Source organism: Colletes gigas, unplaced genomic scaffold (assembly GCF_013123115.1).
Source record: "Colletes gigas isolate AHSC1104 unplaced genomic scaffold, ASM1312311v1 Colletes_gigas_Sc00068, whole genome shotgun sequence".
NCBI lineage: Eukaryota > Metazoa > Arthropoda > Insecta > Hymenoptera > Colletidae > Colletes > Colletes gigas.
Window position 1 is genome coordinate 239,383 of NW_025106697.1, and position 17,535 is coordinate 256,917.

Below are 17,535 nucleotides of genomic sequence, written 5' to 3' on the forward strand. Positions count from 1 at the left end.
ACGGCAATTTGACCATCTATTCGAATTTTTTTCTCCAAAATGCGCAAGATTTCGGGGGTATGTCTATTCACCAAAAATGATTGCAATTGACCCTCGCAACCGGAAACAATTTTTCCAAAATGATTTGAAATTTTTTTTTTTCGTCGTAAAATTTCACACCTTCTCGAATTTTTTTCTAGAAAATGGGTAGGATTTCAATGGTATCTCAATTGACCAAAAATGATTGTAATCGACCCCTGCAATTAAAAATAATTTTTCCAGAACGATTTGAATTTTTTTAATTTTTTCGAAATATTTCACACCTCTTCGAATTTTTTTCTAGAAAATGGGTAGGATTTCAGGGACATGTCTATTGACCAAAAGTAATTGTAATCGACCCCTGCAAATAAATATAATTTTTGTAGAACGATTTGAATTTTTTTAATTTTTTCGAAATATTTCACAGTTCTTCGAATTTTTTTCTAGAAAATGGGTAGGATTTCAATGGTATCTCAATTGACCAAAAATGATTGTAATCGACCCCTGCAAAGAAAAATAATTTTTTTAGAACGATTTGAAATTTTTCAATTTCGCCAAAAATGTTCAATTTCCTGAATTTTTTTCTCAAAGTGCGTAGGATTTCGGTGGTTTGTGTAATGACCAAAAATAATTGTAATTGCCCCCTGTAACCGAAAATAATTTTTCCATAATGATTTGAAATAATTTAATATCGCCAAAAAATTTGTCTACCTATTGGAATTTTTTTCTCGAAAGCGCGTAGAATTTCAGGGGTATATGTAATGACAAAAAATGATTGTAATTGACCCCCGCAATCAAAAATAATTTTACCAAAAAGATTTGAAATATTTTAATTTTTACCGAAAAATTTGTTTACTAAAATTCTATTCCAAAAAGACTTCTAGCAGTTATTCCCAGCAAAGGGTATCAAACTTCCTAAATTTCAAATTTTTATTTTATGTGGCACGCTTATGGCCGCATGATGGTGTGGGGTTATTTTTATTGCGTGGTATGCCTGGTGAGTGAGTGGGGTATGAATGAGTGTGGATGTTGGCAACGCTGGTGCGTGAGAGTGGGACGGGCGGAAGTCCCTTGTATCGAGGAGAGTGTGATGCACACGTGGGGAGAATATTGTGTTAAAATATATATACGTTATATTATTAAATAAAAAGGGGCTCATTTATTTGACAACCAAATTCCTCCCACAGATGGCGCTTTACGTCGGAGTGCTAGTCGACCGTAGGGGAACCCCCAAGTAAAAGCTGGCCAGTCAGTCGCGGGGAATTCCCGTCCTACTGTATTACCATCGAAACAGTTTTATAAAACATCTCTTCCTCGCTACCTTTGTAATTTCGCTTTATAGTTTATTAGGCCTGAATAAATTACATTTTACAATACTATCGGGCCACATTTTATGTATTATTTTATATATGATTTATGTTGTCAACTCACTTTCCAATCAGTGTTAGAAATAAAACTTTATTTTCTTATATACCGTAAAACTGTTTTCAATATTTCTTTTACTTCTATATTTCACGATACATTTCCACATAAATTATGTTAAGATTGGATGTAGCCTAAGAGTGATCGTGAGAGCTATGATGAATAAGGTATAGGCGGAAGGAGCATGGGTGTGAGCGGATATAGAGAGGACAGCGCGTCGGTCGGGTACGAGACGGGAACGCGGAGAACACGTGTGTCAGAAACAGTCGTTGCTGCTATAGGGATGCGTAGGGATAAACGGGATAAACGGGAATACCAGTACAACTCCATCTAGGGATTTTCCCTAGGCGCTAGGGAGATGTCTCTAGTGTCCCCTACACTGCATATATTGTTGTAGGGAGCATGAAGTAACTCCCTAGTTACTCCCGCAGATGGCGCGATTGGCGCCGATGCCAACCGTTGAGAGAGGCCGGGATGCTCTAGGGGATTTGTCCCTAGGTACTCCTTGGGCCTCGAGAGACACGAAACAATCGAGAAGTCTTCCCCGAGCAAGCCTGAGAGACGGTCCAATAAAAGTACTCGTCCGCTAAGCCACGTGTAGTTATTTCATACAACCCTGTGTCCATATACGTAGGCCAGTGCCTACAATTGGTGACCCCGACGTGATCGAAACACAGGATGAAGACCGCACCACAGAACGGGGCGGTGGCAATACACGCTGCCAAGTTTTGGCCGGAGAAGCCCGCGCTGTGGTTTGCGCAGATGGACGCGCAATTTAACTTGCGCGGAATAACGCAGGAAGACACGCGGTTCTGGCATGTGGTCGAGAAACTCGACGCCAGGTCGGCGCAGGAGGTAGAGGATATCCTCTTGAATCCGCCGGAGCAGAACAAATACACTAAATTAAAGTCTGAGCTCATTGCGCGGCTGTCGACAACCAAGCAGCGTAAAATTAAGCAGCTCCTGGAGCACGAGGAGAAAGGGGATTGGACGCCGTCGCAGTTTCTCCGGCACATGAGGAGCCTCGCGGGAGAGGATGTGCCGGAGGAATTTATAAGAACATTGTGGTTGAGCCGGTTGCCGGTGGCCATGCAATCGGTGCTCGCGACACAAGATGGCGTCGTGTTAGATAAAATGGCCGTCCTGGCGGACGGGATCGGCGAGGAGACGCCATTACAGGCGCAGCCAACCCCGTCAACGAGTGGCGTCGCGGCACTCGGCGACATCGACGCCCTCGTGGAGCAGATCGCGGCACTCGTAACAGCGAAGCTGGGCGACAGGGTGAACGTGAGCAAAGACAGACTCAAACCAGCTTTTGCGGTAGACAAAGGCTAGGGCAATAGAAAAGATTATTGTTACTAATAAATGTTTTCGTGACGCCCCACCGTCACTGGGGAGGGGGTGGTGTAGGGAGCATGAAGTAACTCCCTAGTTACTCCCGCAGATGGCGCGATTGGCGCCGATGCCAACCGTTGAGAGAGGCCGGGATGCTCTAGGGGATTTGTCCCTAGGTACTCCCTGGGCCTCGAGAGACACGAAACAATCGAGAAGTCTTCCCCGAGCAAGCCTGAGAGACGGTCCAATAAAAGTACTCGTCCGCTAAGCCACGTGTAGTTATTTCATACAACCCTGTGTCCATATACGTAGGCCAGTGCCTACACTGCTATAGGGATGCGTAGGGATAAACGGGATAAACGGGAATACCAGTACGACACGTGTTCCTTGTCTCAGAGCTTTGTAGGAGACATTAGAGACATTTCCCTAGCGTCTAGGGAAAGTCCCTAGATGGAGTTGGCGTGGCAGCCGTGTAGAGCGCCACGCTACGACAGTCGGAATAAAGCTCTGAGACAAGGAACACGTGTCGTGCTGATATTCCCGTTATCCCTGCGCATCCCTATACCTTGTCTCAGAGCTTTATTCCGACTGTCGTGACGTGCGCCCTACACGGCTGCCACCCAAACTCCATCTAGGGATTTTCCCTAGGCGCTAGGGAAATGTCTCTAGTGTCCCCTACACTGCGTATATTGTGAAACACGTGGGTCAGGGGCAGTCTTTGCTGCGTATTTAGTTACTGTGATGGCTACAATAAGTGGTGGATTTGGGAGGTTATGATTACATTCATATTAAACAATAAATACCATAACAATTATATCAAAAATGTCAATTAGTATGATACTCTATTTTAGTTTAACAAAATAAAATACTGATTTTTTTAACGTGTCAACTTACTTTCCGAGGTGGCTGTACATTGGTTACAGTTCGAGTTACAGTTATTGGACTGCAGTTTCCAATTGCACACTCGAGTTTCTTTTCGTCAGAATATCTTAGAACAATTTCACACTTCCTACCCCTTTCCTTTCTTAATAATTGTTGAATAGCATCGATACAACTACGTGGTAAATAGTTCGTAGGAAGGTCGGAACATCGAAATAACTTATAATCGAAATTTTTAGCCAATCGAACACCTTTTGGAGTAAGTTTTCAAATTATGTTCAACTTTGTGTATATCGTAATCCTTAGCAATAATTAAACGTATTTCGAAGGATTTTTAAAAATTTTGTAAATTGTTGAAGTTACAGACAAAGTTGAGTGGTATTTTACTATAGCTGCTGAACTAACAAACGGATGTGAATGCGCTCTTGGCTGCTTGTATCGAAGACATTAGAGTACTAAATAAAAATTGTTTTCCATCATTATTTTTTTTTTTTCTGCAATTTTTTGAAACAGATGTTCTGCTTTCGTGCCGGGGAAATGTTTAAAAATCCGGAAAAATGTCAACATAGATCCATTTGTCCTCTTGACAGATATTTTTTTAAAAACATGGACTATTTAAATTTGGCGCTATGAAAATTAATTTCAGCGAACGCTGCGTAGTGGCGCCACCACTCTGACAGTGCAAGCGTTGCTTTCTTCGGCGGACGAATCGATCAGTGTAGAAACTGATCTCTTTACAGTAAAGACCTCTAAGGTATACCAACGAGTAGTAAATAATAAAAACTATATATTCATAAATATTAAATATTTGAGTATTCGACATAATCCATAACCCAAAATTCTAACAGCGAACTAATTTCCATTTGTGTTTCGTTCGTAAAAATCAGAAATTATAATCCCACTAATAGATATTTTAATACGGCAATCGGGCGAGCGAAGCCTCTGACAAAAATCAGTTTACGAATAACTCTGAAGTTTCTATTCCTTATTCGTTAATATCTGCCCGACTCCGACTTCTAAACGGTACGAGACAGAAAAGAATTTATTAGGAAAACTTATGTGATACTGTCAAAAAATGTTTAGTTCAAAATATATTTTATGCGTAATATTAATACCAAGTCTAAAAGTTAGGGTCACGTACAGTAGAATGATAAAAAGCGAAATACAGTATTGTCTCTATAGAAGCGACGCTCTCAGTGCTGAGACAATGGCCGCCCTCTTGGCCAGCAAATGGACCGATGCGCGCGCATATCAATGATGCGCAAACGCCCAAAATCGGTTTTGCGCGCATCGCGCAGTGAGCGAGGCCAGCTATCCTTCTCGAGCACAAAGCGTGCTCGAGAGGTGCTGCTAATGAGCCTCCTGGTGGCCAGAGAATGAGTTAATTCTTGAACACTGTTGACAGTTTTCTGATTTAACTAAGATCAAGTGCAACATAATTTTTATTATTGTTTTTCATAAATTATGATATACATTTGTCCTTTCTATAAAGTGTATCATCATCTGAAAAAATTTAAATTAATTGTAATTTAATTGACCTATTATATTTGCCTATATCGTGAACGAGTTCTGAGCTTATATAGAGAAAATACTGTATCTTATAAAATAATCAATTTATTATAATAAATAATGGATCCATTGGCGCAAAAAGAATGTACAGTACCGTTCAAAAAGTAGACGTGACCCCCGAAATCTTCGAAACGCTTCCACTTTCGGAATAAACGCATACATCGGATCATGCGGTATCCAATAAAATGTAAGTTTGCCTAATGAAATTTTTTTTTTTCTATCTTCTACCGTTTAGAAGTTACGGCCGGATTCGGCATAAGATCACGATAAGATAAGGAATTATTTTATTAGCGTAGCAGTATAATACGAATTCCATTTAAATAAAATGTACAAAATATTCCACATCAAATTAAACGACAGGAAAATTATTTCTTGGCACGCGTTTGATGTAGATTTTAACAATTTACCGACCGGTAGCGGTTGATTAATCGGCTATCGGTCGGTAAACGTCGACCGATAAAACAGTTGATTAATAGGCTATCGGTCGGTAAGCGTTGGCCGGTAAAACAGTCGATTAATAGGCTATCGGTCGGTAAAGTGTTAATATACATTCATCCCGAAAATGTTTCCATATAAAATTTCATCGACGTTTTAAATCTATGTGTTTTAATTTTTTGTATGATGCTAAATTCTATTTGTAATTTCAATTCTTATAAACTTGCGTTGCTCGTTCGTTACTTTCGAATAGACGTTTCTAGGAAATGTATAATCTATCAAAAATTCTGAATATATCAAACAAAGTCACGATTGTTAATAAAAACATTTTTGTAAAAGAATAAACCAATTTTTAGAGTATCGAATAATACTTTGTAATTAATTTAAATTCTACTATATAACGATGTCTAACTTTGAATTTTTGAATAACTTTAAAAACATACTATTTAATATACGAAACGTATTCAAAACGAAACTAACTTCGAACTCATTTGCAGGCTATATTTGAAAAAGAATTAAAAATTAAAAGCGAAGCCTGCGATATATTCTTTTATTACGAAATTATCAAAGCTACTTGAATATTAACAAAAAAAATGCAAACAAATTGCACATTAGAAATCGTGCACAAAGTGTATGCATTTTAATATGCAGTTATTCGCATTCGAGTTAATTTTGTTAACAAGTTGTAATAATGTATCATAGTTAAATAAAATATGTCTATGCAAAACTTTCAGTAAATACATTTCTCAAATAGTATATACAGAATCAAAGAATATACAGATCACAACAGATACAAAAATGTTTATATCACAATGTACCGTGCAAGTTTTGTATACAAAATTTTTTAATATTATTACAAATAAGAGAGAGGAGATATTCAAGGTGGGCATAGTTATTGCCCCACCCTGTATATTAGGATAGATAAATAACCAATTAAAATATACACACACAGGGTTATGTTACGCACGTTACCCTTAACACTTTACCGACCGATAGCCGATAAAACAGTTTTTTACCGACCGATAGCCGATAAATCAGTTTTTTACCGACCGATAGCCGATAAATCAGTTTTCTACCGACCGATAGCCGATAAATCAGTTTTCTACCGACCGATAGCCGATAAAACAGTTTTTTACCGACCGATAGCCGATAAATCAGTTTTTTACCACTCAACACTTTACCGACCGGGTAGCTTATTAATCGGTTGTCATGAAAATAAAAAATATCACTGGATTTAATTACCCTGTAATTGCAAAAAGAGAACAATATAGTAGCCACTGTCGCAAAGTTTCATTTAACATTCCTATAAGTACAAGAAAAAGTAGATATATAATCTAGAGTCAATCGGTACCGGTCGGTAAAGTGTTAACGCGATGCAAAATTTCTCGCTTCTTTACAGCCATCTGACAGGAAAAGTTTGCAACAAAAGTGAAACTGTATTCGATGTACGATAGATGTCGCTAAAAAAAATTCGTAAACATTTTTTTGTCGTGGCTATAATCAGAATCGTAACTTGGGTATTATAAATAGGAACACATAGTATTTTTTTACCACATTGTTGAGAAGATCGAGTCGGAATACAAAACACACATTACACGATATTTTTACTAACATATTACTGGATTTACAGTACTGGAAATGTAAAACATTTAGCTTCTCGTATTTTACTTTTATACGGTAAACCTAAAAAATTCAGATCTTAGAATGTAAACACGGAACGTTGCTTATGCATATAGTGACTAGCGTAGTAGCGGAGGCTAGCGTAGTTTCGGTAGATCGAGGTGAGGGCGCTGCGAGCAGACGCCAGCGATACGCATTTCGGTCGTCTCCCGCGTCGCAGCCCGAAATAAAGCAGTTTTAAGGTTAACCACGTGGTACTACGGTTAACACATTACCGACCGATAGCCTATTAATCGACTGTTTTACCGGCCAACACTTACCGACCGATAGCGTATTAATCAACTTTTTTACCGACCAACGCTTACCGACCGATAGCCGATTAATCAACCGCTACCGGTCGGTAAAGTGTTAAAAGCAACTGTAACTTTAAAAACCTAGTTCCATGTTTACATTCGGTAATCTCAGATTAAATATGTCTGCACTGTCTAAAAATAAAATACAATAAAATGTTTCCATTTCCACTATTATAAATCTAGTAATTGTGCAATGCATATTTTGAATTTGTCTTGACGTCTTTTACAATATGAAAAGTAAAAGAAATATGTATAAAGTCCCCTCTAAAAAACCCAAATTGACTTTAATTTCACTACAAAACTGTTTTCGAAGTTTTTATTTAAAACTTTTCTATCAGATGGTCATAAATGGCTGAAAAATTGTGCGTTATACTTTTTATATTTAAAATTGGACAATATCCGTTAGTTTTATGTTTTACTTTATTTTGGATGTACTGAAATATAAGTATATTTCACTTGATAAGAAAAAATTTCGTATATTTAGAACGATACTAAAATAATTTTTTTGCACACAGTTTAAATAGGTGTAAGTTCCCCATTAGTGCGCAGAATCAGTGTTTGACATAACATAAGAACACTTTGGGAATTGTAATTTTCAAGCCCGTTTAATTTGATGTGGAACAATTAATATTTTTAAAAAACACATAGTCACAAAGGAAACTAAGGTAAAGCTGGTCAGAGAAGTGCGAACGTAAACTAACATAATGATGATCGTACCTTTATCCTAGATACAGCTTCCTCGGCCTGGCACATGCGCGTAGATTTCGTGGGCTCCCCTTCGCAGACGAGCTGAGTTGATCCGAGATATCTTGCTCTGAACAACACCCCCTCGATTAAAACTGAAGGATCGTCGAGGAGAGCTGAAATAGCCATAGAAACGTACCACTTAGGGCTTGTGTCACGCAATATTTTCTTGTTCGAGCAAACGAACGCTGATAGATACTTAGAATCGAAGAAAGACGCGGATAAAAATTGCATCACTTTTCAGAATTTTCCCCGACACGTTGTCCGTATCTCTCGTATTAAAACACGTGTAATTTTGAATTTAAGGTTAGAATTACCGACGACTTTCTCATAGAGGGCGTTCAACTCTGGGAAAAATTTTAATGGGAGATTCTAGAGGCCAAAATCAGACGAAAATCAATAATACTAATTCGTTGATTGGGGCTTAAAAAGTTATACGCGAAACTAATTGTAAGAACCGAATTAGGTTAGGATTAACGTTAGGATTACGTCTCAGGAAAGATTTTTAACGATCCTTTTCTACAACACGGTCTTTAACACTTTACCGACCGGTAGCGGTTGATTAATCGGCTATCGGTCGGTAAGCGTTGGTCGGTAAAGAAGTTGATTAATACGCTATCGGTCGGTAAGTGTTGGCCGGTAAAAAAGTCGATAAATAGGCTATCGGTCGGTAATGTGTTAAGTGATAAAATTGAATTCATAAACGTAAAAATATACGATTAAGTGGAGACAGCTAATGAAGATTTCTTGATTGGTAGATTGGACGTTGTACTTGAAAGGTTAATTAAATATTGTCAAAGATCGTTCCAAGAACATTGACCAACAAGTCTATTTAAAAAATTAGGGATACAGCGTTTATCGAAAAGAAAATAATAAATACATTTTATCAGAATACTCTTAACGATCCGATTCGAAGCTACTGCTCGAAACCTTATTTAACACTTTACCGACCGATAGCCTATTAATCGACTGTTTTACCGGCCAACGCTTACCGACCGATAGCCTATTAATCAACTGTTTTATCGGTCGACGTTTACCGACCGATAGCCGATTAATCAACCGCTACCGGTCGGTAAAGTGTTAAAACAAAATTAATTAATTTTTATCCAAAATTAATATTTTTTAAATTTTAATTAATTTTCAATTAGATAATGAAAATTAACTATAACGAGTATTCGCTAAAGAGATACGGACTTAAGTCTAATTATCGTTCGGCGATGTTTATTAACCAGTCAAGCAGCAACTATGTAACACGATATATATAAACAGTAAACTTTTAACCTTAAAAACCATTGCAGTGTGGGATAACTACACTAGTGAAAAAAAATTATAAAACACCTCATTCAATCAGTACTAACATACAGGGTGTCCACGCTAAAGTGTAACAGTCGCAATACTTCAATAACTATTGATGATACGAAAAAATTGTTTACATGTAAATTGCAGGATAACATAGGATCTCTATTTTGGCGTAAACAAAAATTTTATTTATATTATTAATTTCAAAGATACGACGGTGAAGTTTCGTTTTTTAAATGGAACTATATATTTTTTTTTGGATCCTGCGATAGTGCTTTTCAAAACGAATTCATTAACCTGCAATTTATTAACCCGATTTTTATTAGTTTTCAAGATATAAGTTATAAGTTTGCGCCAAAATAGAAATTCTTATTTGTTCTGCAATTTACGTATAAACAATTTTTTTATATTTTTTTATAATATTGCGACTGTCACACTTTAGCGTGAATAGATATACGAAGAGTATTCTTAGAATGCTATCTTGATATAAACAAACTAAAAATATAAATGCATTACTCGATAACAAGATGTTTTGAAATTTATACAGAGTGTTTGGCTACCCTTGGGAAAAATTTTAATGGGAGATTCTAGAGGCCAAAATAAGACGAAAATCAAGAATACTAATTTGTTTATTAAGGCTTCGTTAAAGAGTTATTAACGTTTAAAGTTCCGCCTGTGAGATAGGCAACCTGCGCACAGCTGCGTGCGCGCGACAGTGACGTATCGACAGCCATGCGCGCGCAGCTGTTCGCAGATCGCCGTTCTACAGGCGTAACTATAAACGTTAATAACTTTTTAACGAAGCCTCTGTCAACAAATTGGTATTCTTGATTTTCGTCTTATTTTAGCCTCTAGAATCTCCCATTAAAATTTTCCCCATGGGTGGCCGAAAAGTCTGTATAAAGTAAAGTGTAATCGTATTTATAATGAGAAGGTAATATTTAAAATTTACACATAAAACGACGTAACTTTTTTATAGACATAGCTTGACTGGTTAAATTGTTTATTTTTCACTTAAGATTATAATTAAAATTATGTTAGAACTACCTACCGTGTGTACCCAATTGGAATGCAGCAATTAAAAAAGAATATTAATTATTTGTTCATTAGTACACGTTCGATAAATGAAAAGTACAGAATGTATTGATACATTGGTAATTATACAAATAGTAACTATAGGCATCTAAATGACTAAAAGAATACATATTATTTATATCTTTAAATAAAATAAAACATTATAGTCACGATATTGAAAAATCAAGTTTTCAATTTGGTATAATCCACAGGGTGTTCAGCCACCTCTGGAAAAAATTTTAATGGGAGATTCTTGGGGCCAAAATAAGACGAAAATCAAGAATAGCAATTTGTTGATCGAGGCTTCCTTAAAAAGTTATTCATGTTTAAAGTTCCACCTGTAGAACGACAATCTGAGAACTGCGCACGCGCGATAGCGATTCTCACTCAGCAAATTGTAAGGCTATCGATACGTCACTATCGCGCGCACGCAGCTGTGCGCAGGTTGCCCATCCACAGGCGGAACTTTAAACGTTAATAAATTTTTAACGAAGCCTCGATCGACAAATTGCTATTCATGATTTTCGTCTTATTTTGACCTCTAGAATTACCCATTCAAATTTTATCCACATGTGGCCGAACACCCTGTATATTCTTCAAAAAGAAGAAAAATTTATACAGATGTGGTAAAATATAACAAAATATATTAATTTTCAGTTGAGTAACTCACTGTCATAGTATTTCTACATACTACCGTAAAACGAAACGTATGTAACTGTCTAGTCTATGCAAGACGCTTTTCGGTGTGAAGGGCAAGAAATCAGTCATCGTCTTGAAATATAGCGTGTCATTTTTTCAAAAAAACTGTGCGTTAAGGGGTTAAACAAGACACCCTATAGATGGGGGGAGTGACTTAAAATTTTAAGATATTATAGTATCCGTGGAGCAATCACGATGATTTTTAACACTTTACCGACCGGTAGCGGTTGATTAATCGGTTATCGGTCGGTAAGCGTTGGTCGGTAAAAAAGTTGATTAATATGCTATCGGTCGGTAAGTGTTGGCCGGTAAAAAAGTCGATTAATAGGCTATCGGTCGGTAATGTGTTAACAAACATTGCACTACACCCCATATACATATACAGGATGTCCCAAGTTCGAATGGCCAAACTTTGTCAATATATTTTGTGGGTCTAAATACGAAAAAAATATTATATAAACATAGAAACGCTTCAAACTGTATTAAAAAATTGAGACAAAAATGGTTCAATTCTTTGCAAACTGAAAGTATGGAGTATCAACTAATATGTCTGGAACCATACTTTATTTGATTTTGTGTCAGTCGTGTGGCACGCTTCTGGCCGCACGATGGCGCTTTACGTTGAAGTACTGTGGCGGCTAACGTCACGGGCGTAGCAAGCGCCATCTAGTTAAGTCACTAGTTTTAGTTAGTTTTAGTTAGTTTAAGTAAGACCTAAGCCATTAGTTGGTAGTATTAGATTTAACTTGGCATGTTGACTAGCAAACAAAAATGTTTATATCCCAAAAATGGTTGACCTTTCGACCTATGTTTACTAAAGCTTTTTTGCTCAGTACAGTGGATCCTATATACCATATAAATATTGAATGGTTTTTTTTTAACACCCTGTATATCTGAAGACTCTCCCAGCACGAACCTATCCACCACAGTACTGGGTCGACCGTAGGGGAACCCCCAAGTAAAGCTCGTCAGTCGGTCGCGGGGAATTCCCGTGCTTGGCCTTATGGCAGGCTTATGGCCGCAAGATGGCGCTGTACGTTGGAGTACTGGTCGACCGTAGGGGAACTTGTATATTACTATTGAAACAGCTTTATAAAACCATCTCTTCTTCGCTATCTTTGTAATTTCGCTGTATGGTTTATAAGACCTGAATAAATTACATTTTATATTACTATCGGACCACAAGTCGACCGTTTTCAGTGGAGAACTTTAAAAGAAAAGGCATACTGAATAAAAATAAATGAGAATGAATTATATTTTTATAAACGATGGTCGTTTTGAAATGGACTCTTTATCACTTCTGTAAATGCTAGAAGCATCATGCTGTTTCCATTGCCGGAAAAAATTTGAATGGGAGATTCTAAAGGCCAAAATAAGACGAAAGACACGAGTACCAATTTGTTGATGGAGGCTTCGTTAAAAAGTTATTAACAATTAAATTAAAAAATTTCAAATCATTCTGAAAAAATTATTTTCGGTTGCGGTGGTCAATTACAATCATTTTTGGTGAATAGACATACCCTCGAATTCCTACCCACTTTCTAGAAAAAAATTCGAGAAGGTGTGAAATTTTTCGACGGGGGGAAAAAATTGCAAATCGTTCTGGAAAAATTATTTTCGGTTGCGGGGGTCGATTACAATGATTTTTTGTGAATAGACATACCCCCGAAATCCTGCGCACTTTCGAGAAAAAAATTCAGGAAGTTGAACATTTTTGGCGAAATTGAAAAATTTCAAATATTTCTAAAAAAATTATATTTAGTTGCAGGGGTCGATTGCAATCACTTTTGGTCAATAGACATGCCCCTGAAATCCTACCCACTTTTTAGAAAAAAATTCGAGAAGGTGTGAAATTTTTCGACGGAAAAAAAAAATTGCAAATCGTTCTAAAAAAATTATGTTTGGTTGCGGGGGTCGATTACAATGATTTTTAGTGAATAGACATACCCCCGAAATCTTGCGCATTTTGGAGAAAAAAATTCAGTAAAGGCGAAACTTTAAATATCAATAACTTTTTATCAAAGCCTCCATCAACAAATTGGTATTCTTGATTTTCGTCTTATTTTGGCCTCTAGAATCTCCCACTAAAATTTTTCCCAGGGTCTCCGTACATCATATTTTTGTCGTCACTTTTTAATACAACTTCCAAAATCTAACGTTTATATAAAATTTTTTGCCATTTAAACCTATAGAATATACTGATAAAGTTTGACCGTTAAAACCTGGAGGAATTATAAAATATTTATACATACATCATATAAATATTAATATTTCGGTATGTTTAAAGACTTTTAAAATGAAATTAAAAAAGCTACATTCAATATGTTAATTTATAGCGCGACAAATATGTCAGATGTAATAATAAAATTATATAAATTATTTTGATGTTGATATTAATTAAGGATATTGAGAGATATGTAACATGAAATGTACTAAAATGAAGAATGAAATAATTTTGTAATTCTGCTTGTACTCACAAAGGATAAAAAAAATATTGTTCATTACCTTCTTTGTTTCTGCTCTTCTTCTTTTCTTCTTTGTCCTGCGAAACATAAAAGTTTTATACATTGTGTATGACGTAAACGGAATTATGTTAAACAATATCACGACTACGTGCTTTTTGCATGTCACATATCTGATACGGTCTGTTTAAGCTCTATTCATGCAATAAATTTCACAAATTCAATTATGTTTCAATTCAAGGAACCTTTCTGTCGTATCGACTCGTTCAAGCTTCTTCCACAATTTTTATTGCGTATGAACATTGTTGAGACGAACCAAACTATTATATTTTCCCTACGAAAGCATATAATAGTAATATTTTCGAGGATTAGTACAAAAGATTATAAACAAACGACCTATTTCGGTACAACAACAAAGTTGTATCTCTAATAAACATTAAATAATTTTATACTTTCTCTTATCGTGGACGAAAATAATTTTAAAGCCTTTTAAATAGTATCCATTTTTAAAATACAATATATATTCACTATTTTCTTTCTAAATGTTTTTCTATGGTCTTATATACATCTGTATTTTAATAAATGATCTGTAATATCATATGTATGTAATACTTTTTAATAAATGTAAAGTATTTTTAAAATATCGATTAACAAATGCATATCAACTTTTTTCTTCGTTTATATGTATATAAGCTTATTAGTTGTTATTAAGATTAATGTTAATACTACGAAAGAGTTTACTTGCATAGAAAGGAAGAAGCGATGGGAAACATGCATTGTATTGTTTGCTTACTGGAACCGAACAAATAATTCTACGTATTCCAGGGATGAAACTAATTCTATCATGACGTTATTGCAATCATTTATATTAAAAACAAAATCTTTTAACTTGTAACCGCAATCTCGAACAATAAGACCTTCGAAAAGGCAAATACTCTCATTTTTCATTACTACATATATATGAAAGGATTATTGCGATCTTAAGTGGTTCGCTAACAATTGAAAGCAAAAGATCCAAGTCACGTTGGTCAAAATATTTTATAGAAAAATTTTTGTCTTCAAGAGCAACGTAGATATTGATTCCGTTCTTTTGGCAAAAAAATAATAATAAATAATCGTTTAGATTGATTTGGTATGTTCGTAACAATTATTTTGTACGATAAAACCAAAAATGAAAATTACCATTCTCATCGTTTAATAATGCTATCGTAATAGTAATTTTGCATTTATATTGTGATATTTTGACCAAAGTCAACCATTATAAGAGAATATTTGCTCTCGTTCAAGTACATATAGTCAGTCACACAATTCTACACACATCTATAGAAAAAGATGTATGATAGACTGCTTATGTTTGCAACGGAGGACCAATAAACTATTAACACGTACAACGATAGTAGCAACTGTTGTACACATTAGTATACCTATGATAGTTCTATTCTTTTATGTTCTTTTACAAGCAGATTCAATAAATATTAGTATTTATCACCACCGCAATGTGTAAGTAGTCTTTTGCAACTGACTGTACGTGCAGTGACTGAAATAATGATAGGTTTGCACTTCACTTTATTTACCGTTTTTTTCTCTTTTTATATTCTTCGAAACATATTATTGCAACTGCGTTCGTTTCTTGAGCATGTGTTCTACCCAGAATTGAACAAATTATATTCTCGAATAAAAAATACAAATATTAGACTTGCTAGTAAACTGAACGATATAGTTCATATTAAAAATGAAAGAATAGTAAGAAACAACTTATTTCATAACGCCTTGTTGAGAATAAGCATCGCATTCATGTATTTTTAATGAAAATTTGTGTTCATTGGCGCGGTCCCCTCCCTTGCGAAGGTCAGTATTACCTCAGGAGCTCAGTTAGCGGAAAACCGTCAAACTATGAACAGCATTTTCGTTTTGTAAAACTAGATTAATTAAATACATACTTAGGTCGAAACTCTGTTGTATTTATTTAGCAAATATATATACGACACATCTTCTATGTTCGCATTCAAATTGCTAGCACGTTTTTGCTTCATATGCAATTATTAATTTCTCACTGACAATTAAGATTATAATCATTGCGACTCTTTCAATTTGCAGTACATTAGAACAGAAAAATAGTAAGAACGAAGCTCATAATTCACAGATAATTTTGTGCATTTAATACTATTAACAACTCGTACAACTCTGAGACTGATTTATATAGAGAACAATAAAAGGATTAGGATCGTATTAAAATTGTACATTTCTATATATAAATAAAAATGTGATGACCAACAATTGTCACATAAATTGCATTGAACAACAATGATTGGCCAGGTGGCCAACGATAGCTTTGAGGTTATGTTCAGAATGAGTGAACACTTTTATACAATGAAAACTCACAAACTAGAAAATTTAAAGAAAAAGAAAATAGCTCAGAAAAAAAAGATAAAAAAACTGCAAAAGGAACAGGAAAAACACTGGAAGACACTGATAATTACACAAACTAAAATATCAATTTTTAAAATGGTATTATTTCCAAACAAAAACCAATACTTTTTAATGCCAAAGATAATAACTGATAAGTATGAACTAATTTTTGCTTTCAAATTATACATTGAACAAAGTCTAATAAATTGATGCGACCAAAACCAGCGACCAATCACTATCAAATGAGTGAACAATCGTTATTATTTTGATCCAACCAATAATTATGTTTCTTCAAAATTTCTTCATTATTGTGTTGTTTTTATTGTAAATCTCTAATTTGTTGTGCAAATTTTATTAATCTTCAATCTATTATACTTCTTTTTGGAACTGTTTCTGTTTTAAACAGATTTAAGAGACATTCTTCCTTAACGCTAGATTGCCCAAGGAAGTAATTTTGACTGCTTTTTAATTTCAATTAGAAAAACAATTATGTATATAATGACACAATTTCTTATAATTTTGTGACTTTTTGTACAACATATAAATGCGTTTATTAATAATTGTAGTTACCTCTCCCCTCCTTCATTTCCGGTATATATATATGTGTTATACCTATATTGCCCAAAAAAGCAGTCATTTTGACTGCTTGGGAAATTTTAAATAATCAAATCACTCTTATTATTGAATTGAGTAAATTTCTTATATGACCAGTTCGACTCTGTATTGAAATAACAGTTTTCATTTTTTTTCGATTACCAACACATGATAACATACAAGTACATGATAAATTGTCGATTTGGGCTTACCTAACCCAGACCTAACCCAGATCTAATCCAGACCTAACCCAGACCTAACCAGGACATAACCCAGACCCTAGATCTGGGTTAGGTCTGGGTTAGGTCTGGATTAGATCTGAGTTAGATCTGAGTTAGGTCTGGATTAGATCTGAGTTAGCTCTGGGTTAGGTCTGGATTAGATCTGAATTAGATCTGGGTTAGGTCTGGTTTAGGTCTGGGTTAGGTCTGGGTTAGGTCTGGATTAGTTAATAATCCAAATTATCTTAACCCTTTGCACTCCTATGTCGAGTGTGATTCGACATCAATTTTGATCTCAGGAGCACCTTCGTCAAGTCTCACTCGACATTCTTTCAAGTCCAAACCAAACAGATATCGTACACTTGGAAATTACAAAACACAACAACAGTGTAAATAAAACAC

The 17,535-nt window shown here is 35.4% G+C and overlaps 1 protein-coding gene across 9 annotated transcripts in view; it reads right to left on the reverse strand.

The window, feature by feature from the left end:
• Positions 1 to 17,535, reverse strand: part of LOC122403668 — an 89,825-nt gene that overhangs the window by 28,750 nt on the left and 43,540 nt on the right. For 7 of the 9 annotated variants that reach the window (XM_043407310.1, XM_043407312.1, XM_043407314.1 and 4 more), the window contains 2 exons: positions 13,953 to 13,989; positions 8,349 to 8,491 (listed from right to left, as the gene is read on the reverse strand). In XM_043407310.1, the coding sequence (XP_043263245.1) occupies positions 8,349 to 8,491; positions 13,953 to 13,989 (180 nt within the window). The remainder of the gene's footprint in view (positions 1 to 8,348; positions 8,492 to 13,952; positions 13,990 to 17,535) is intronic. The other 2 variants (XM_043407313.1, XM_043407311.1) reach the window with 1 other exon arrangement.